General features: G+C 44.2%; 1 protein-coding gene across 4 annotated transcripts in view; it reads left to right on the top strand.

Annotated features, from left to right (window-relative positions):
* ADCY2 (adenylate cyclase 2) overlaps positions 1–23,267 on the top strand; it is a 401,614-nt gene that overhangs the window by 124,967 nt on the left and 253,380 nt on the right. For all 4 annotated transcript variants that reach the window (XR_005063085.2, XM_073238029.1, XM_037024865.2 and 1 more), the window contains exon 3: positions 9,566–9,727. Coding sequence is in view for 3 of the 4 variants with exons in the window: in XM_073238029.1 (XP_073094130.1) it covers positions 9,566–9,727 (162 nt within the window). In the remaining variant the exon portion in view is untranslated. The remainder of the gene's footprint in view (positions 1–9,565; positions 9,728–23,267) is intronic.

Below are 23,267 nucleotides of genomic sequence, written 5' to 3'. Positions count from 1 at the left end.
GCCATAACCTGTCCTTGCACCACGCTGTCATTAATGTCCCTACAAACCTTAATATAAGTACTCAGATCTTTGTTCTTCCAGGGTCTTATGGCCTCCCTACACCATTTGTTGGCCTGCTCATAGGCCAGCTGCTTCACAAGGGGCATAGCAGTATCAACATCACCAAATATGCGACCGGCTGTTTGCATCAGTCTGGCTAGAAAGTCTGCATATGGCTCATTAGATCCTTGCAACACCTTTGACAGCTGACCCTGTAGGTCACCTGTGCCTTGCAGCGTCTTCCAGGCCCTCACTGCCGCTGTGGCTATTTGCATATATACCGCTGGGGGGAATCCTACCTGATTCTGTTGACCCAAATATGGACCCGTGCCCATCAACATGTCTAAGTTCCATTGATGATTACCTGCTGCGGCATTACGCCAAGCCGTGTCCTGTGAAAATTCTTGCCAGGCTGTCTTAAATGTCAGGTACTGACCTCCAGAGAGGGCTGCTCTTGCTACATTGGCCCAATCATCTGGCGTCAGGTTAAGAGAAGCTACTGACTCCACTAAAGTAACAGTGAAAGCTGCCTGGGGGCCATACGTTGTGGATGCTTCCTTCAGACTTTTAATGACCTTGAAATCTAGGGCTTGATGATACCTCTGTTGTGTATTAGGGTCTTCAAATACAGGGAAAACGGCACTTCCTTGTTCTCTCAGCCACTTCCTCCACCCCCCTCTTTCTAGTCCTTGATTGCAATCACATGTACAACGACAGGGCTGTACGTTATACGGGGACTTCTGCAAATGAAGCCGGAGGAAGGCGGGGGGCTGACGGCACCATTTTCAAGGACGCTTTCAGGGTTGTTGAGAGGGGGGTGTCCTCCAACTCCTCTTCCTCTTTCTGTTGCCTCGGCTGCGTTAGGGAGGGACAACTGCGGGGGGATAGGGCGTTCCTTCCTCTGGGCGATTCTGAGTCTCCTTATATGCTTTTCTAATTCCTCCCCTGATAGCTCCCCTTCCTCATCTGTAGATCCTCCTCGCTCGGACCCCCTCTCTGAGGTCCTAGTGGAGGATCTTTCCTCCCGGACATCTTCCAGGACTTCCTCCCCCTCTCCATTAGTCCTTAGGAGTGCCCGGAGTGGTTCCTCCGCCCACATCCTAGACACCTCTGAACCCATAGTGCGGAGGAAAGGAGGTTGACTCTGTTCTAAGTTGAGGTTACGTGCGCCCGCGCTCGTACCCCTGAATTGAGTCTCCTTACAGCCTGAGAGTCCTCGCTAACTGGTTTTCGTCGCTTCCCATGAACTTTTGTCTACGTGGCTTTACCTGCGAACTTTCCACAGCGCTCTTATTCTTTCGTGAGGAAACGCAGAAACATATACAAACTAAGAAAGAACAAGACAAGGAACACAAAGGCTAAACACACACACACCACAATTGCTTGCATTCGCACAACCTGATGTTGCTTTCACTTTGTCCCTGACCATACTCAGCACTCTCCAAAATGTCAGTCACTCGTGTAACTCTTCCAAAGGGTGTCCACTCGGATTGCCGCAGGGTGAGAAGTTCCACTCCGTCCTCAGATGCCAGGTTTTCTTCCCGGGTTTTGGCACCAGCTATCGCGTCCCGCCACCTAGGGCGACGGCAGGAGAACGATCACCGAAGGCCTGGTTCGTTAGGAATCTTTATTATGGGCGTCTGAGCATCCATCTAGCGAAAGGCAAAAGCAAAAAACAACCACACCACTTCCTCTAGGGCAGCAGCTTATATAGCATATCCCAACCAATCAGCTGACTGATCATGCGCCAGGTTCAGTCTTATTGGAAACACGTGAAAAGCATGCTATGAGCACGAGCACGGAAATGGGGACAAGCCAATCATGGAGGCTTCCTTATGTGCTGAGCTGTAGGGCCAGGAAGGGTGGTGTCTAGGAAGCAGGCGCCATCTTTAGGGCGTTGTCCAGCTAGAGTGGGGCTCAGCCTCGGCCGTAAGCCAGGCCCCCACAATTGCTGGAATCCTAAGATGATCATTATGATTTGGACTAGAGTTGTAGCCACAGGTAGGAGAGGATAGGTGCACTCAGGATGTCTTTTAGGGATGGAGAGAATGCAGGAAAGAAAACTATTAAGAATAGCTCCTAGGTGTGGGGAACAAGGTGGGAAAGAATATGGAAAGGACAGGGATTACAGGTTAGGGAGATCAAATGTCCATGATGAGAGCTGCACCCACACACTCCAGGCCTATTTGACAACCCAGAGTTTCTGTTTAATGCTTTCCTGTAAGTAATAGTAACACCAATTTGGCTATAGTGTCTGTGTAGTCCACTACGGTACATGCACATGAAATTAGGAATTAGATCTTAGCACTAAGCCCGTGGGTTCAGCCTGCAGCCCCATGTGAAGTCCGGTGAAGTCACTCTAGCCAGAGTGATGAAAAAGAGAATGGAAACCAGGGAAAGCTCTAGAAGCATCTGGAAACAGCGATGACCTGATCCGTTGCTGAATTCAACTGAGTCAGAGATCCAGACCTCCCCTGTGGCAGAGATAACAGGCTAGGGGCACAGTCATTGCATCCTCTGATTTTTTTCTTGTGGATAAGCCTCTGTTTTTGAGCTGGGAAGAGGTGGCTTCTTAACTGGACACCTGAGCTGGAGTTTGATGGGACTTTCATGGGGTGAGATATGTGGATTCACCAAAGTCTGTATATGTGTACACATGTTTGCGCACACACCACAGATTACATGTATGTATGCATGTGTGCAAGAGTGTATGGACACATATGTATAGATAGATACAGATATACAGATATATACCCTTTCCCCATGAGGGAGACCTGGGGAAAGAATAGAAAAGCAAGAAAGCCAGACTTGAACAAGAGGCACTGAAGTGTTAAATACACCAGGGCTTTAGCCCCAGACATTGGTATGGTTGAGGGTCCTCTCTTTTCAGTTAAAGAAAAGACAGGACTGTTATACACACAGTTGTGATATTTGTAGTAAGAAATGTAAGAGTGACTCAAGGTAATCCATATGTAAAGTATGATCAAGGAACAAGATAAGAAAACTCTAATCTAGTGAAGAGGTAAATATTTTGCATGTTTTGTCTTCTAAAAAGTTTAAGCACATCTCAGGCTACATAGCTTTCTAGTTGTTTCTAGAAAGTTTTCAAAATGCTCCTTATTAGTAAATGGTATAAATATTCTCAAAGTTATCAACTCCTTGAGATGGAAATAACATTTGAAGAGGAAATTTTTATTTTGAATTTAGAACTTAACCTTTCCAAATGCTTGATTATGTAATATATTCAAGAATTCTCTTTTCCTTGAGCAATTTTTACTACAATTTGGTACTAATACTTATATTCTAAATCCACAATAAGATACAATATTAAAAGAAATACACTTTATATTCCAGTTATGAAGGCATAATTCCTACAGTTTTTAATGAAATCTATGCCTTTGAAAATTAAGCTACTGCTTTAAATACTACGATATTTCTGATTTCTCAGATTTGTTGGAGAGAAAAAATGATTTAAGTAGCTACGCTTCTGGTTATAAAATACATTATGTTCACTGGGATGTTATTTCCCCTAACATAATTAGCATAACAAAAATAGAAAATATTTCTCTGATGGTGCTTTTCTCAGCAGAACCACAGTGATTTACATAAGTAATCCTGATTCTCCTGCTGATTATGCTTGTTTATACCTTCTAAAGGAGAATGGAATAGACAGCAGAGCTTCATTAAGACATGAGAGTTGAGGTACGATTTGAAAGAAAAAACTCTTAAGTCCCATTTTTGAAGCTGCTCATCACTGAACTCTGAAGGAAATGTAGCCACGCTCTGAAAATCCGTGGACTTGGCGCCAGCGGCCTGAAACAGTGATGGGCCAGGTGGAGGCAGAGCCAAGTTAGGAGCGCCTCTGTGTGTGTCTTACCTTGCTTAAGCTGTACCTCATCTCTTCTCCATGCTTAGAGTAATTTTTTGTTTAAAAAAGTAAAAAAAAAAAAGGTCATTTTAATGAAATTATTTCTGAATCATTTGGGAATGAGCTGGGTGTCTGGAGCAGAGATGCTTTCACAGGGTGGGGAGCAGTTAGGCTGGGGAGTCCTGACCTCCATGCCATGTGGCTTCTTCCCATTTAACTGTGATCGTAGGACCCTTGGAGAGAAGCATTCAGAGCACAGGGGTAAACCTGAGATAATTTCACGCAAGGAAGGGACTAATGAGACCTGTGCATTCAGAATCATGGATCTAGCTATGTTGTCTGGATTAGAGAAAGGAGAATGTTGGAGAAAGGGAGATCAGAGTACATTACAGGTGGTAAGGGTTCCTGTCATGGCACGAATGACCAGTAAGGAAATGTGGGAGTAATGTGGTGCATCCATTACTATGAATAATATATACACATCTATGGACTTGGAAAGCTGCACCTGCTGTATGGCTCAGTGGTAAAGGGAAATTGCAGAGTAGTGTGTATGATGGCATCCTACTTACCCCATCCATAAACCTTCCCGTGTGTGTGTGTGTGTGTGTGTGTGTGTGTGTGTGTGAGAGAGAGAGAGAGAGAGAGAGACTTGGTATCAGTCAGGACCATGTGAGCTGTGCTTAGGAAGCCGAGGGTCCCCTGGATAATGGCCAGGGTGAGGAGGATGGCCTGCTCACATACCTGTAGAGCCCTGTGGGTCAGCTGAGGGACTCTACACCTTAGTTGAAACCAATGCTGGGGGAAGTTCCGTTGTCAGGTTTCCATGGTTGCCAGAGAGGGGAGGGGACTCGGCAAGTTCTGCATTAGCATTGAAGGTTTCTACCCAACGGGCACATATCACTTCTGCTCACACTTCATTTGTCAAAACAAGTTGTGTGGACTCACCTAACTCAAAAGAAAATGATCAATGAATTTTGACCATGCTCCCAGAAGGAAGAAAGCTAGAAATATTTGGTAAGGAGACCTGGTGGCCACCAGAGCATAGAGAATGGGGTGGGCCAAAACAGGAAGAATATACACTCTGGTTTCTTTTCTGGGGGTAGGGAGCAGAAAGAATGGGAGAAAGTATAGAGGGCACATTTCTTAACAAATGGAAAGGGGATGAGCCGGTCTAGGGGAAGTAAGGGTGAAAAGGAACAGACAGACAGGTTGGTGTGCCAGAGTCCTAGCAAGAAGATGTTGTTCTTGAGTGTGGACATGAAGAATTCTCAAAGATGATGCTCAAATGTTTACACCTGGGTTGTTTGGGGGTGGAGACATCACAGGCAGAATCATGTTACCCTGCAAGAGGAACAAGTTTAAGGACATAAAGGAAAAGCTCTTATTTGGTTTGAAACTTGAGGTTCAGGTAGACCTGTGGGAAGATACTCATGTGTTGCGAGAGGCCAATGGTGGGATAGAGTCACGAGAAACATGTGACATGGTCTCACGGACATGAGTGTGCCACTACAGAGAGTGGGCCAACCGGGTTTCCAGGCAGGGTCTCTAAAGTCAAAGCAGTAGTTTCTCTCTTCAGCCTCTGGCCATAGATACACCCAGTGGGAATCTCAGTCACGGAAATGTCCCCATGGTTAAATGGAAACCCACATGCCTGCATTGGACTTTTTGGAGCTTTTAACCCACACATTCTTTGGATATGCCAAATCCATTTTGGTTTTACATATGGCACTGTTTGAAGTTGCTTTGGAAGTAAGGCTAAAAAAAGTTGAGTCTTCTGGGATTAATAAGAAATGAGGAACATTCCCCCAATGGGACTCCACACCACCCTTGATTTTCTTCCTCTCTGTTTAGCCTGAAGAATGCTGCCCAGCTGAGATCCCCAGACGCCACCACTACATTTCAAAATTTGATTTAGTATAACATGCCTAATTGACCTATAAAATTAGTCTTCTAAAAATGAATACTTAACAGGAGCAACTGTATTCGGAAAACTGAAGGTCTATTCTCCATTTGGTTATGGTAAATAACTCTTCTACAGGCTTCCATTTCAAAGCTCACAATCTTTGCAGAAGTGTCTATAATTGAAGTAATGTTAGAGTTTTAAAGCTGCCCAAAATTAAGCCATTTAAAAGTCATGAAAATTTTAAAGAAATGCTCAAGGATTTGGCATTAGAAGAAAAATATATAGTTTTAAGAGAGGTTCTTATAATTGATAGTCAATTCTGATACTGGAAAATATTCATTTAAACCTCTTGTAGGATGTAAAGGTTTTACATAAACTCTATGTGTAGCAATAGTGATATCTTAACCAAAAATGTTTCCTATAAATTTGATGGTTAAGGATTCCAAAGCAAATTTAATTTTTCTCAATAAGGCATGACCACACAATGACTGTTCATCTCATTCTCATCCCCAAAAGAAATTTTTCCAATAGTTGAGTGGTTCCCAACCCAGTGGTATTATCCCCTGGAGACATTTTCAATTGTCCCAGCTTTGCAGGGAGGAATGCCACTGTCAACCACTTGGCGAAAACCAGGGATGCTGCCAAGCACACAAGTCAGGGATCAGTGCCCACCCCAGAGAACTCTTCGACCCCAGTGTCAATAGTGCTGAGGTCGAGAAACCCTGATTAATAGAATCCCTACTGTTGTTTGACATCTCAAAAGCAAGATGTCTGTTTTGGCCCCTAATTTGCAAACATTTAATACAACTATTTTCTATAACTTGTAATTTTGCTGGATGTTTATTATTGTAGGATATTATTTATCAGAAACTATGCTGTAAACACAACTAAAAGTTAAATGTGTAGAGATGAAAGAAATGAATGTATCATTGAGATATTAGTAATTTTGAAATGGCTATTAAAAATCATCCCACTGACTGAAGGAATTCCGTCTCTGAGGCAGGGTGTTGGACGCTGTGTGGCTCCCTTCCCAGCTGGGTATCATGGCTGAAGTCATTTCACTTTCTGCTTGCAGGAACAGCTGGTGTGCCTTGTGTTTCTGTTACACCGTCACCTTAAAGCTTCAGTCTCTTCCTAGTGAATGAGATTTTTATCTGCTAGTGCAGGGAAGTCTGTGAACTGTTTGTCAAGAAACAGAGTGGATGAGTTAGACCCTTGGATTCATCTTTGGGTTCCAATACTGATTTGGGGAGATTTTGGGCAAGTCTCCCATTTCTCTGGGTCAGTGATGCCCCTTCTGGAAATCAGGGTGCGGCTAACAGCCCCCTTACTGCTTTCATGATGACTGAATGGGCTCCTGTGTGGAGACCTGGGAAGGGCCGCACCCCGGGCTCTCACTGGCTGCTCCTGTGTTCTTGTTGGTCTTGAAAGCTGATTTTTGGCTTCAGGAACTGATTCTTTCTGGAACTCTCACCTTGGGAAGATGGAGGGAGTTGCTGCCCCGTCAGCCCATGTAGATTGGCTTCTGGCTCAAAAAAGTCCCTCTGAGACGTGCCTGGTTTCTTCCCATCTGCACCTGGTGTTTGGGTACACAGACCGCCTAAGGCCATTTTTCTCCATTCCATCTATGAGTAGAAAGGGAAGAATATTAAATAATAATACTTCACTGAAAAGTATCTAAACAGTCTTTTTAAAGAGGTAAAAGAAAATACATTTACTGAACCATGGCGATCCTTTTGCTCATGTATTTTGGCCTGAAGGCGCCTGGGGGAGACGGCAGTGGGAGAAGCCGACCTGAAGCACGTGGTCCACGCGGACAGCAGGCCCAGGGAGGAGGCCTGATCACCCGTTCCTGCTTGCACTGGGTTTCTCCTTTGCTCTCCTGCTGGGACAGCTGAACTTGCAGGACCTTAGACAGATGATTCAGGGTGCACCCCAGTGTCTCGCTGGAGCGGGGCCAGGTGCCCCTTCTCTCAGGATGCACAAACTGTAAAGTGGTGGCTGATGTGTGACTGTCAAGTCCCTGAGATCTGGGCTTCTGCCTCCACCCTGCGCCTGCGGGGCCTGGCTGCATCCTCAGGGAAGTGTCAGCCCCAGCCAGTGACTAGCCCTTTGGGCAGAATGCCTTGGAGGAGGGGGAAGGGTGTGCGCATATTTGGCAAGCAAATCTGATTTTAGGTTGCATCCCCCGTAATCGTCCCCATGCTCTTCCGCCTGTGATGGCTATACAGATAGAGCTTATATGGCAGCAGTGTGCACAGTGAAGCGGTGACAGTCACCTTCTGATGGTGATAGTGGTGCCAAGTGCAGGCAGGAGGGAGGAGCCCACTGTCCTCCGGAGCAGAGCCCTTCAGCCTCCTGAAGTGTGTTCTGACTGGGCGGGAGAGCTGGGTGGTGCTCCCGTCCTTCCAGGGCTGGGATTCAGGTGCCTCAAGTGGCCGGGCCACTGTGGGCTGGCAGGCGCTTCCCTACCATCCCCATTGTTGTGAGGGAAGGGCTGTGTGCAAGCTCACCGCATGCCACCTTCCCGGTTTCCCTGACTGCTCCTTTGCCCACTCACTTTGTCACCTCTTTGTCCCTTTTAAAGTTCTTCTGTCTCTTCTTCTTTTGTAATGAAAATGGCCTGTTTTATTTCACTAAACCATTCTTTTCTATTTCAAACCTTCTTCTAAGCTTTTGTATTAATTTTTTTATAGAGGTGACATTCATATAACATAAATTAGCCATTTTAAAAGGAAGTATTCTGTGGCATTTAGTACAATTACACTGTTACTCAGCTACCATGTTTACCTAGTTCCCAAACGGTTTTATCACCCAGGGGAAACTGTATCTGTTAAGCAGTCTCTTCCCAGTGCCCCCTCCCAGCCCCTGGCAGTCACCAGTCTGCTTCCGGTCTCTATAGAGCCCCTTATTATAGATATTGTGTATGATTGCAATCGTACAATATGGTGGTTTTGCCCTAACTTCATTCTCTTAGCATAATGTATTTGAGGTTTATCCACATTGTATCCTGAGTCAGTACCTCATTCCTTTTTATGGCTGAATAGTATTCCACTGTGCGGAGAGGCCATAGACTCTATCCATTCATCCGCTAGGGGACATCTGTGGGGGTGTCACCTTAGGCTGTGATGAATAGAGTACTGTTGTGAACATGTGTGTACATGTATTTGAGTGTTTTCAATTCTTTAGAGTATTTATGTACATACTTAGAGATGGGATTGCTGAGTCATGTGGTCATTCTCTGTTTCCCTTTTTGAGAAACTGCCAGATTGCTGTCAGAACAGCTGAACCATTTCTAGCTGTTTTATGTTGTTCATTACATGGCCGTGTTCTTTCCATCTACTTCCACTGACTTCTCCAGACAACCCATCCACCCTCCCTGGATCTCCTGAAACCGTGTGACAGATGAGGAATCCAGATGTGCATTCTGAAGCACAGAGACCAACCCTGAGAAGTTGGGACTCAGTATGCATCCATACCCACGAAGTGCTCAGATTAACCTAATGTCTGTAATGGTTGGGATATCAAAACGGAAAATGCCTACATTTAGAAAAGGAACTATTTTTCTCCATCCCAAGAGTCAGTCCTTTATTGTAGTCCAGTGATTTGTTTGAACCTGCTGTCTTGTTTTGTCATATTACTTCTTAAACGGGTGCAGTTCCTGGTGTTCTCTGCAGCCTTTAACAGGAAGGAGAGAGGAGACCCCTGCGGATGGGGCTTCCCTGACTCGTGCTGTTCTTTTCCTCCTCCTGCAGGTGTCCTTCTTCCTCTTCATCATCTTCGTGGTGTATACCATGCTGCCCTTCAATATGAGGGACGCCATCATCGCCAGTGTCCTCACCTCCTCCTCCCACACCATCGTGCTGAGCGTCTGCCTGTCTGCAACCCCGGGGATCAAGGAGCACCTTGTCTGGCAGGTGGGTGCACTTTGCCGCCGCCGGGTAACTTCCCCATCCTGCTGGGGAGTGCTGGAGGCACCAGTGCTTACTCAGGGTGTGACTCGCAGTCGCTCAAGTTCCGGTCTCTGATGTTGACTGATTATCGCGGGTGGCCAGCCATGCCCCACCTTCATTGGTGGCATCAAGTCACTTTACAATTTGCAGCAGTGAACACTGTAAAGAGCGATTCCATTTTGCTGGTTGCTGAATGGTAGTATGATTTTAATGGTTAAAAGCTAAGCTGTTCTTATTATACATTATAACTTAGTCCTGAGGAGGGCCCCATAGATGGTAAAAACAAAAGCCCTTTAAAATGCTACAACAGCACATTTAGCTTTACTAATAAATGACATTTCAAAGATGCCACTCTATTTAATTAGAGTATTTAAAAGGTGATTTGATTTCCTGTTGTGTACATCTGAACATGAAGGGCAGTGGTTTAGTATTATTCCTAACAATGTGTTTTTCACCTTTAAAAAGCTTGTGTGTGTGTGTGTGTGTGTGTGTGTGTGTTTGCTCTATTGGAATTGAATGTAAATATGCATTCATATAAAACCCAGTGGAGCTGAGAAAAGAGCACTATCATTGAAAAGAGGAATTTAGATATGGTCACATGTGTGCTGCAGGTGCTGAGAAACCAGTTTGTCATTCACTTGATGGAGTGTTTCATTTGGAAACTTGAGATGTTGCTAGAGGCTTACCCTTGGGTCTGTACTAATCTCCCTTAGTTGGAAAGCTTTCTAGGGATCCTTTTCTCAATGTTCCTCTTCTAGAGCTCATGTCATGGTGTTCATTAAGAGCAGCCCAAAAGGCCTGCATTTGTGGAACGTCCATTGTGAGCAATGAGTGACAGGAAAGGTGGTGGCCCCTCATTTTGCACAGTGGGCTCGTTTTGCGCACACTTGTTTAGATATTACTAGGAAGCGTGCACTCCCAGGAAGTGGAGGAGAGCTGTGTCCCCCTTCCACGCATTCTCTGTGACCAAGTGGGGTAGACATCCCAGTGACCTGCACCACCTGAGATGCCGATGGAGGCTGGGCAGAAATTGCCAAAGAAAAGAATGAAGTGGACGTTTCACTGAAAGAAGAAACAATCCAGCTGTGCCTGAGATGAGGCGGGAGGAAAGTTCCTTTTTGCAGGAGCTCTGCCCCAGCTTTTGCTTCCTTTTTCTGCATTTCAGAGCAGCCTTCTTTGAGGATCTTTATGGGACATTTCTCCTTTCTCCCACAAATTCCACTCTTCTGCCCTTCTCGTAGTGGGGCCAGTAAGCTCGACCTTAGGTGGCCCCATGCAGGTCCTGGCAGGTATGTTTTGCAGTGGGAATGAGTACATCACCTGCCTGTTTACATTATGAAAATCTCTGCAGTGAAGTCCTCATCACACAGGTAACAGGAGATACAGACGCGCTGCACGGATCGCAACCCCTTCTTGGTTTTCAGTTACCCTGGAATATATCCCTTGAACATTTTGTACCTATTTTTTCTGCCTCTTCATGAATAAATAAAGTGTCTGCTGGGGCAGATGCAATAGAAAACATATCTGGGAAATGAGGATTATGATACCTGCTTGTGAGAATCAAATGGAGTTAAAAAAAATGAAAAGGTGCTTTGCAAAGAACTTGGCATATTCTAAGTCACCAAATGCTATATTAGGTTTTTTATTAAAATACTTATATTTTCCTGCATTGGTTAGAAAAAAGTTGGGTAAGAATGTAATCTTCAATTTTTAATCACTCAGTTTCTAAAACCAACAAAGAAAATTACTTATCAGTGGACAGCCAGAGATCAGATAATCTTGAAAGAGCAGAGAATAGAATTCTTCACTCCATAGCATTTCATGTAAGGATAAAATTGAAAGGGATAGAAGAATACAAGGTCAGTTTTCCATCCCTGTAGAAATAATTTCACAGTGATTTCAAGAACTGGGAAAGGTAGAGTATGCCAACAGATTTACAATGGAAGGGCCACAGGCAGACATCAAACCTTTGACCCCTGCTGGAAATATAACCTAAAAATAGCACTGGTTTGCAATGTGAGAAAAATATTTTATGGAATTATTTTTATGAAAAGTGTATATAAATTAGGATAATACAGATTAAGTGGTTATATTACTGCAGTGTAATCATTTAAAGCAAAACAACTTAAAGGATATTGGTTTCACTCTAAAGAAACACATTACCCATCAAAATGGTCAACACTACTCAGCCTTGTAAACCATCAAGAGTACATTTTGTTTTGCATGGATCCATGTTAAGAACTTTTTGTTTCATTTTCTTTTTTGAACATTGGCCATCCATTGATAGCATGTAACACTTACCTTTTCACCAAAATATTGAATTAATAGAAAAACCTAGTCCCCTTTCATGTTGAGTAACAGAGTTCATTTTTCTCAGGAAAGTCGTTTTTCCAGGCATTGGTCTTAAAGTAGAATTCATTATCAGGTTATGATGTATCACCTACATGAGGAAATTTAGTTAATAACTTGAGAATTATAGATGATATTTCCTAACACATTTAAACATAAAATATAATCCCTAATTTATATGGATTTTTACTTTTATTTTGAAACAGTCACAGATTTCAGCAGCTAATCCAGTGCAGGTGATATTTTTCCTCAACCATTTAAAGATAGGTTGCCTGTTTGATGTCCTATGGGTCCCATGGCCCCCAAATATTTTAGTGTGTATTTCCTACAATGCCATTCTCCTGCATCACCATAGTGTAACCATTGAAATCCGGAAATCCACACTGCTCCATTAATGCCATTCAGGTTCCTCCAGCTTTCCCAGTAATGTCCTTTGTGGCAGAAAGACCCAGACCAGGTGCCTACATCACAATGCGTCCTCATGTCTATTTGGTCTCTTTTAGTCTGGAACGCTTCCCTCATCTTCCTTTTACTTTCATGATCTTAGCACTTTGAAGATTGCAGGCCAGTTACTTTGTCCAATGTCCTTCCGTTTGAGTTTGCCTGATGTTCCCTCATGAATGGATTCAGACCACACACCTCTGCAAGGAATCACAGAGGATGACACATGCTCACCATGTTCCGTCAGGGTCTTGTTCTATTGGCCGCTAAGATGGTGGTGCTCCAGCTAGGCTTTCCCATGTTCTAAATACTCTTTTCCTCTTTGCAATTAATACATATTTTAATACGTACCTTGAAGCCAGGCCAATGCCCTGCTTCATGTACTTACTTATATCTGCTTGGTCTTGTGTTTTCCTGTTACATCCAGTAGGTTTAGCACAACTGTCCATGTTGATGCCCCTGTGGTGTCGGAGTTGTCCAGGGGCACCCCTTCCGTCTGGCCGCTGTGCCATCTGATATGTCCCTGTCCTCCTCTGAGGCATCCCCGCTTTCTTGCACAAGATGCTTCAGGCTCCCCGTGAGCTTTCCCTGCCTGGGCCCTAAAGTCAGCCATCTCCCCAAGCGGCCCCGGCTCTGTAGGGAAGGAAGAATGGTGTTTAGAAGCAAGATCTGGGCTTCAGGTCTTTTTGCGGTCATGCTGGGTTGTCGTTACTCCAAGGCAAGGCCCCCACACATTTATATCTACATTTATTTTTATGTCTACTTATATGTTAAACACCATGGCTTCACACTCATTTATATTTCCAACCCACTCCAGTTTTCTTCCTTTCTATTGTGGCTCCCTTGGCCAATAGTGAAAAAAATTTAGCTCCCATAATCCTTCGTATATTGCTTATTTGATCAATCCCTGTATGTAACCAGTGTCCCGTGTCCATGGTCACCCTCCACCCACAGAGGTGCCTTCTCACCTGGCCCAGTTCTCCTTCACCCATGGTCATCCCCCTCCCCCAGCTGGGGCTCTGTTGTGTTTTTTCCCCCCGTGTAGACGCTCCTCGAACCCAGCCCAGCTCTGTCACCTTGGGGGATGCAGCTTCCCAAGTCCCCTCTAGGAGTAGGAGGGTAGGTATAAGTTTGTATTTGAAACTTTTCTTACATTTTTATATACCTAGTATTCACACCACATCCTGACTTTTCATTTCATCTATCTTTTAATTTTCCCCATGAGAGAGAGAGGTGGAATTTGAATATAGATTTACTTAAGCATCCCAGTTGTGTGAGAATCCATAGTTATTAAAGAACATGAGCTAAGGGGGTGCTTAATGATTTTCTAATAGGATTACTCATATTTCACAGATATTTTACAGAATTCCCTTATGCAGTAGATAATTTAATGTATATAAGTTTGGATGCAATTTGAACGATTTTAGTTAGAACCTAAAATTAAATATAGCCTGTCATCTATGGCAGAAGTATCATCAGTAGCAAAACTGATCCATTACGTAACTGATTCTTTCTCAGCATAATTCAGGAACTGTGTATTGGGGTCTAGAATTAAATTGCATTTAGGATCTAATCTGAGAAGCTCAAAGGAAAAACAACAGGTTACCAGCTGCCCAGTTTCTGGCTGTGGGAGAGACTAATTGCTAGGAATTTGGATCTCTGTTCCTTCTGTTTTTTTGCCTTTAGAGATTTACAGGATATTAATATTTTCCACAAGGGAAAAAAAAGCAGGAGAGTGTACCACTGTTCGTTTTGTGTAACGTCCAGCTATTGATTATGATCCATGTCCTATTTTAGCAAGCTGTCCTTTATTGGCTTAAAAGACATTATACTTTGGAAGGAGAGGGGGTAGGTATGGAGAAGGGATAAAAATAGGAAAGTGCCTAATGTGACTAAATCCTGAGGCCAATCTAAATGCACTTCACATTCCTGCTCTCCATACTCCTCCCTTACAGAAATACCCACTTCTCCTCAAAATGGCAGGAACATGGCACCATCGTCCCCCCAGAGGGAGTACGGTAGGGCAAATGAAGGACAACAAAAGTGAGCTCTTTCCTGCAGGATATCAGATCACTTTTAAAGTGCTCTGGCAATTTCTAGAATGAAACTACAAGAATGTTTCAGACAGGACTTTCTTGTTAGTAATTAACTATTTTACTGTAATGGTGGATGGGACCTAGGTTTATTTTCCAACATTTGTGAGGCTGTTTGGGGCAGGAACTAGAAGGAGCAGAGGTAAAGGGAAGCCCTATCCAACCATGATCAAAGGTGCATGAGAAAGGATTTCTTGAAGGATGAAAAATGCCAGTAGGTCACCATCAGCTGGCCATCTTCTTCTTGTTTCTGTTAGCTGAGCTCTGTGCTCTCCACTTGTTTAAAGCTATGAATTCATGTCAAATACAATCTCTTATTACACATTAATTAAATGTTGGCTGAAGGGCGTGTTTTGCTGCTTGATACCTTGACAGGTAGTTTTCCTTTTACTTCCACCAGCCCATGCTTTGTTCCTTTATTTCTGTCTATTCCAAATTTTTCTGAGGCTAGTTTGTGAAAGATACCGATTCTATTTGTTTATTAGACTATCAGTAATTTTTCTTTAAAACCCTCAGGAGATGTGAGAAAAGAAGCCTCACTGTAGGGAGTCATATAGGAGTCCTTCCACGTACTTGCACAATGAATGATCAATCCGCTAAGTCGCATAGACTTGTGAGAATGATGTATCTGCAGCTTGACTTTAGCAAGAATTTTGCTCTGGTTCTAAGGGATCACTTTAAAGAATAAAGAGAAACCCAGAGAGTTGGTACAGTGGAGAAAGGATATGTACATCATCACTGGGGACATTCCAAGGAGAGACGTGGCTGGGATGTGCCTAGTTATCTGTAGAGTGCATAATAATAATAGCTTCTTCTTGGGCACAGAGATGATTAAATGGGATAAGTGAAAAGGACTTAACTGGGTGAGCCAAGCGCAGAGTTAGCACTGTGAAACATCAGGTGTTCGTGTAACTGCTTGGTGACAGACCTAAAACGTTTTCACTGTTTGCAGAGTACAACAGACTGGGCAGGCTGGGAGCAAGGGAGGGAACATGTTTTCTAGCCATTTTTGCAGCCATAATCATAGCATACCTTCTAGGAGAATAAGGTGCATCCATTTTTGCCCCCCTAGGAGATATAAGGTCTTGCTGGCCAGAATCTGGGCTCATCAGTGTTGGTATCCTCAGCAGCTCATGAGTAACTTGTCCTGACAGAGAGCATGGGGTGGTGAACAGAGCAAGAACTCTGGCTGCAGATGAAGTCTGGGTTTGGATTCTGGGTCTCCCACTTTATAGCTTTGTATGGTACACACGGAGGTGGACCCCCTCAAAGAAAGACAGGTTGTCCGAGCTTTTGCTGGTGTTGTTGACATCTGACTCTCAGCCCTTGGACCCTTTGAGGCTGCATAGAACTTCCAGCCCAAGGTCATGCCTTTCCAAGGGGGGCCAAAGCCGTGACTGACTACCATAGGGCCATAAATTCTATCCACTTGAACCAAAGCACAGCAGTGCTCATGGTCCATTTCAGCTCTGGAGTTTCTGTGGTTGTCAGGCCTACGCTGCAGCTCACCTTCTCTTCTGCCTGGTCCAGTTCATTCCCTCCCCACATTAGCCCAAAGGGCACACTTCATAAATACTGAACTCTGTTTCAGAATGTGCTTCTGCAGAACCAGACGACAGCATCACAGGAACTTAGACTAATTCTTTAGTTTACTCAGTTTTCTCAACTGTAAAATGGCAATAGCAGCCTCAGCTTCCCTGGGCCGTTGCTGGCCTTGGTGCTGATTCAGCCAGCTGGCATGGGCCAAGACCCTGTTTCCAAGCAGGGCAGATCTTTAGCCCTCAGTGAATAGCCGCAGCAACAGGATTGCATTTTGCTAAGCTTACATGACTTTTACAAACTCTAAGAAAAATGGAAAGTAAGAACACTTTGGGGAATATGTTAATAGTCAAGTCCAAATGCCCTATGGAGTTGAGTAAGGCAAGAGATGGATCGTATATGTGTAAGACCCTTAAGACCCAGGTCTGGTCTCGTTGACCATCCTGCAGTGCACCCTACACAGACTCAAGGCAGCGAGCTTCATCCTGGTGAGGTTCCAGAAGCCCACACTCCACTAAGGAGTGGAGTTTGGAAGTTTTGCCAGTGACTGAGGATCTGAGCTCCTGTAGGTGAATAGAAACCTGGTTTTGGATACCATCAAGAGTCAGAGGGAGAAATGCCAAAGGAGATAAGATCAGAGCCTCTTGCCAGTGGTCCAGCTTGGCCTCCTCTGGCGTCCTTTCTCTGGAGTGTCTTGTTCCCTGAGGAAACCCCCATCTATGTCCCAGCTAGCCTTGGAGGTGGCACGCTCCCCACACCTGGACCAGCTGCATGGTGCTCGATAGGACAGATCCCACCATTGTGTGTCTCAGTGCTGTGGTGATGGGGACAGGCGTCCACAGGGCTCCATCTATGCATCATGCCTACCTGACCCCCAAGGCACTGTGGGTTTCCTAGGCCTGCTGCAACAAATCACCACAAACTCAGGTGCTTAAAACAGCAGCAGCTTCCACATTATGAAATTTATTCCATCACTGATGAAAACCAAGGTGTTGGCAGAGGTGCCCCTGGCAGCTCTGGGTGGGAACGCCTTTGGGCCTTTCTCCCCGCTTCCCATTGCTGCCAGCAGCCCTTGGGACTTCAGAGCTCCAGCCTGCTCCCATCTTCACACTGTCTTCCTGACTTTGTGTCTTTGCCTCTTCTCTACCTTGTATCTCTTACAGACCCTGCTCATTGTCTTTAGAGCCCATCTGAGTTCAGGATAATCTCAGAGCAGCATCTGTCACTTGACTACATCTGCAAAGAACCTTATCCCAACAAGATCATATTCCGAGGTGCTCGGACATAACTTCTGGGGGCTGCTCTCCAGCCCACTCAGATACCAGCACCACAGCTGGACTGCAGTCCCACCCCTGTGTCCCCACAGACTGCTGCAGACCTCCCCCCATACCTCTAAGGCCAGAGAGTCTGTGGGGTTCCCTCTTTTGCCACAGAGCTTAGTGCACAACGTGTGCAAATATGTCCTTGGGAGATATTTATGATAACGTAGGGGAAAATAAATCAAAACCAAAAGAATTTAAAATGAAAAAACATGGGAATCCCACCCTTGTTTAAACAACTATCATTCACAGGGCAAGCAACATGGATTCCTGAGAAATGGGTGTAGTTGAGTAAGGCAACTGAACATCCATCTTTGGCTCTTGGCCATTTTTTAAAAATAGGTGATATGATGACATTTTTTAAATAGCCAAGAGAAGGGTTGCAAACATTTCCAGTGAATAGGCCTCTTCAACCCAACCACTGGCACATTTTCGCCTTGTCGGTAGTAGTTCTTCAGTTGATCCTCTTAGGCTTTTCAGGTATATGTTTACATCATTTTCAAATGAATCTCCACTTTCTGATTTTTAAAACCACCTTTTCTTTCCAACCGCTTTGCCTAGTACCTACAGAAAAAAGTTAACATGCAATGTTACGCCCACCTGACTGCTTTTTTATTTAGTAGGATGTGTTTGTCCTTTAAGCTCTATGCTGGCATTGGGGTTAAGTTAAATAAATTTTATAATTGAAAGGTGGTAACCATGTATTCCTATGAGAATAATCTAGTTTTTCTTATTATTTTCTTTAAGGAGTGGATCTTGAACTATATCAAAAGACTTTTTTTTTAAATGGCCCGAGGCAACAGTGTGTGATTTTACCCATTTTGCAATATTGAACAATTCTTGAATATTTGGAAGGAACTCAGTAGGTCATGCTGTGTTTTTATCTGATTTGCTGCTTGATTCTTTTGTGCAATAACTTAAAAAGATTTTGCACCATATTTTTTATCATAAAAAGAGTGAATAGCCAGTACTGGACATGGGTCAGGGGCTTCTGAGTGGTCAACTCCTGTACGGCGCCCTCCATCTCAGGAGCTCCACGAGCGCAGAAGGGACCAGAGGGACCCAGTGCCATTCCCATTTCCTCTGGGAAAAGTTCTTCTGTTTTGATTTCCTTTCTCTTCTGGAGTTTTCATTGGTCAGGATACATTCATGTAAATACAGTCTCTTTCATCCCGGGCCTTGGTGGTCTTCCCCAGGTTGAGTGTCCCTTTGCTTGGCTTCAGTCACCCCTGCACTAGTGTTTCCCTGCTTTGATTCTCTCTTCTGGGAATTTGTCCTTTCTCTTTGAGTTCCTGATTCATCAAGCCAATGTTTTGTGATATAGAATATATTTCTGTTTTGTTTCTGTTTTGTTTTTTCAGGTTTTTTCTTTATTAATTTCTTCCTTTTTCTTGGGTTTGTTTTGTTTTTACGGGGTGCTTTTTTTTTTTTTGCTTTTTTTTCTGTATTCCTAACTTCTGGTGTTAAGTGCTTAATCCACTTTTTTTCCCTTTGTTTATTTATATAAGGACTGAAGACTATAAATTTTCCCCTGAAACCTGCTTTAGTTCTATGCTTTATATGTGTTCATCATCATTATTTTCTAGATATTTTGCTAATTTGGCTTTAATTGCCTTTTGGACACAAGAAAACCTTTAGTTGTTTTTTTTTTTTTCTGGGTGATAGGAGATTTTCCTTTTTGGCTTTATTATTTTAATTGTTTTGCATTAAGATTAGAAAATTGTTTATATTCTTTCAACTTTGGAGAATTTATGAAGGTTGCTCTTTGGTAATCTAAGGCCACCCTGAATTTTTCTCTTTCCTAATAATAGAATTAACCTTTCTGCCTGATGACCCTCTGGGTGCCTTTATTTTTGAAGTCTAGCCACTGTTCAGTGATTTGAAGATTTACTGATACCTTTGACTTGATTTTGCGTTTCCAGAGTGTTCTTTTCATGTGAACCTGATGTTGTTACTACTCCTGTAGGCTGTTCTCATCCTCAGTGCTTGCGAGTCACTGTCCTGGGGGGCACTCAGCATGTGTCTCCCAGCAGGCAGTGCCAACGCTAACTGACAGCCACCAGGCCTCATCGTGGGGCTGCTTCCTGCAGTCAGCTGGGTGAAGTCATTGCTTCTGGAGCCCAGCCTCCTGAACATCTTGAGTCTGGTGGGCTCCCACCAACATTCCTACAATTCACTTTTGCACCCCGCCTTGGACAGGCATCCCCCCCACTGCCTTTCTGACATCGCCCCCTGCTCCACGAGGGTCCCCTTGCAGCGTCTTGTGTCAGCGTCCTGCTGTAGGGCCCCACTGGGTTTTAGTAGCTCTCAACCCCCATTCGAGTCTAGGGGTTCTACTCCAAATCTTCTGATTCTGTTGAAAATACAAATGACAAGTGCATTACCCATGCTCGTTGGTGTTCTGGATGATTCCTAGGAAATGAAGGCAAAATGTTACCTTTGTGGGTCAAACTGGAAATATTTAGTTGTTAACCTTTTCTTTAGTTTCTTAAAATTTCACCTCCTATCCCATGTGTGAGTTTCGAATCCTAGATCAATATATTGACCGAAGAAGAGGAGAAGAAGAAAATAATAGATAAAGAGACAAAGCCGAGTTTTATGATAAAAAATATATTTCTAAGATTCCAAGCCATGGGTTGGTGTATGAGTCAGCTCAGGGGCCATAACAAGACACCATGTAGTGAGTGGCTTACAGAATGGAAACTTATTTCCTCACAGTTCTGGGTGTTGGAAGTCTAAGGGCAGGTGCCGGTATGTTAGGGCTCTGGTGAGAGCTCTGTTCCTGGCCTGCAGATGGCTGACCACCTTTTCACTGTTCTGTCACAAGGCACAGGGTGGTCGAGTGAGAGAGAGAGACAGAGAGAGAGACAGAGAGAGCAGCGGAGCCAGGCAAGTGGGTGTGCTCTGCTGTCTCTTACAAGGACATGAAAATCCAGTCAGATCAGAGCTCCACCCTTACGGCCACGTTTAGCCCAAATTACTTCCTTCCTCTACATGTGGTCACGCTGGGTGTTAGAGCTTCAGCATTTGAATCTGGGGGGACATGGTTCAGTCCATGGCAACTGGTTTGTCTGGTTTACTAAAGGTTCAGCAGATCTGAGGCTCAGCTTTGCTTGAAGGACTCGTCAACACAGCTTTCTGCTCTTATCCTTGAGCTTTCTGTTCTCCTTCTCTCTTAAATCACTCTGACAGCAGACAGGCGTGAGCTAGTGAAGGGACTGGTGCCCTCAATAACTCTGACAGCACACAGGTGTGAACTAGTGAAGGGGTTAGTGCCCTCGGCCCCCAGAGGCCAGTGGGAAATCTTTACTCTGAAGATGAAGTAGAAATGGAGGGAACCCCAACCCCCTCCCCATGCTCCCATGGCATCTTGCTCTTTGGAGCTTGAGATGGGCTTTGAAATGAGCTTCTGAGACCTGTGGTAGGAAACAAAGCTCTTTAATATTTGTATTTGTCCTAGCACCGAGGGTACACAATGTTAAAGGGATGCATGTGTGAATAACCCAAGAGGGATTCAATGAATGGGACACAGATGCATAACCACATGTGGAGACATGGTAAGCATCCTGGTGCCTTTGATGTCACCAAACAAGGGGAGTGATGGACGCTCCCTTCTCATTGCACCCTCTCTGAGGATGACAGCTGAGGTCATGGTGTCCTATAAAGAGAATCAGGAAGAGTAAAGAAAACCCCACATCCCCAAACCTTTATGTTACTCTCTTGTTTTCAAGGTAAGTCAGATCTGCACACAGACTTAAATCCCTTTCTGAGCTCTTCAAGTTTATAGTATTACAGAGGAATCAGAGGAAAGACACAAAGGTGATTGAAGAACTAGGAAACAGGATATATAAAAAGAAATTTGTGGATCTGGAATTACTTGTCCTTGGCAGAAAAATGAGACAGAAGTGAACTGGCTCCAGGGGTATTAAGAAAAGGTTGGATGCTCTGATCACCACAGCACCTGTGAGCTTTATCCCTAAACTACAGGATCATCATATATTAACTCTTCTGGCAGAGAAGGACACCTATTTGTTTTCATTATTCATATGGAAATAAAGACATTTTCAAAAATCCTAAAGACACTGAGGGCATTAATCTGAAGTAAACTGCTTTACACAGGGCTCAGGAAATTTTGTTCATGAACTACTTAATGCTTTAAGCTATGGGTTAAACTTTGATCTAAACCTGTGGTTTAAAGTTTATTAGCAAGTGGAAGATTGGTCCCCTGATTATGTGCAAAGTTGGTTCTCTGTGGCAGAGCTAAGCTCTCACTGGGAAGGCCTTTTTGACTTGCCTTATTGAAGATTATCTAGACTTAGGAAGTTCTATAGTCTTCCTGGGGTAGGAGCCTTCTGTCCCAGACCCAGTGGCCCTCTGATGGAGCACATTTCTGCCTTCAGATTTATCACTCATGGGCACATTTGGTAGTTGTGGGTAAGAGGTGGTGGTTGTTGAGATCGAGGTGGATGGATCCTAGCAGAGATCAGGAGATGACTTGAATAAACCTCACCCGTGCAAGTGGGCTGCATGGCTCATTCTTGTCCTCCAGCAGATCCTGCAGGGAGGTTCCCTAATACTGGTGTAGTTGATCTTCATTCTAATTGCCTCCTGTAGAGAACCTTCTTGCTAACTCTAAGAATGGGGACCTTATGACTGTAATATTGCAACATCTCCTTGTAAATCAGTTTCCCAATATTTTTAGTTCTTTTTATTGCATGACCTTCTGTGTATCAAGACCTATTGTGGATGCTTCCCTCAACTGGAGTTTGCCTTTACCGACTTCTCTAGCAGCATTTTGGGCTTTTGAGACTTTTCAGTGAGTTTTTCTTATAAAGGAGGTTTCACATTGATCTAAAGCTTTTAGAATATAAACTACCATTTCCAAATAAATTTTAAAAGTAAGCATATAGACACAGTATTTCCTTTCCTTTCCTTAACTCTGCCTCGTGGAATTTAAAGGATTTTGTGGGTTTTGATAAAAGACCAGATAGGTGTGTAGAAATTTTATCCTGGTGTTAGAATAGAATGCCATCAAAACTCTTAACAAACTATTTCGAGCTCGTTTCTGGAACCAACTTAAGATTATCATTTTTTTTACTTAACATATTTTAAGACCTAATATTGTACAGACCCATAAAGTAGAAAAATATTTTTTTGACTTGCATATAATTTAAGAATCATTTGGATTATCTCTGGCTCAGTAAATGTTTGTCTTAAATATTATCTCAGTATCTCCTCCTTAGCACCCACTGGCATCTCAAACAGAGCATCCCCTGAACTCGGCTCATGTCTCTCCCGTCCAGCCTGGCCTCCGTCTCTGAGGGCACCACCATCCCCAGCCTTCTCAGCCTTCCAGTTGGGCCTGGCTTGTCCCCTCCTCCATGTCACTTGCCCTCCCATCCTGTCAGGCACTAGCTCCTGCTCACTGGGCATCCTTTACTCTCTCCCTAGTCACCTCCCTGCGTTTCATTCTGCTGCCCCAGCCCTGGGTCAGGATGCATCACTTACCACTGGGGGAGGGGCAGGCAACCCTGGGCCTGGCCTCAAGCCTGAACCACAGCCTTTCAAATGACCATCCTAAAACTCGAATCTCCTCAGAATCCTTCAGTGCTTCTTATTCCCTGTGGAGCAAACAACCCAGATCTCTTTGGAAACCCCGCAGGGCCCTACGTGACGCTCACTCTTGCCACCCCACTTCCTTCTGTAGATGCTCCTCTCGCCTCAGTGCTGTTAGAACAGTTCTGCCCTCTATCTGCACACCAT

This window comes from Manis javanica, chromosome 1 (assembly GCF_040802235.1).
Source record: "Manis javanica isolate MJ-LG chromosome 1, MJ_LKY, whole genome shotgun sequence".
Classification (NCBI taxonomy): domain Eukaryota; kingdom Metazoa; phylum Chordata; class Mammalia; order Pholidota; family Manidae; genus Manis; species Manis javanica.
Note: the sequence above shows the minus strand (reverse complement) of the source record. Positions and strands in the feature narration are given on the sequence as shown.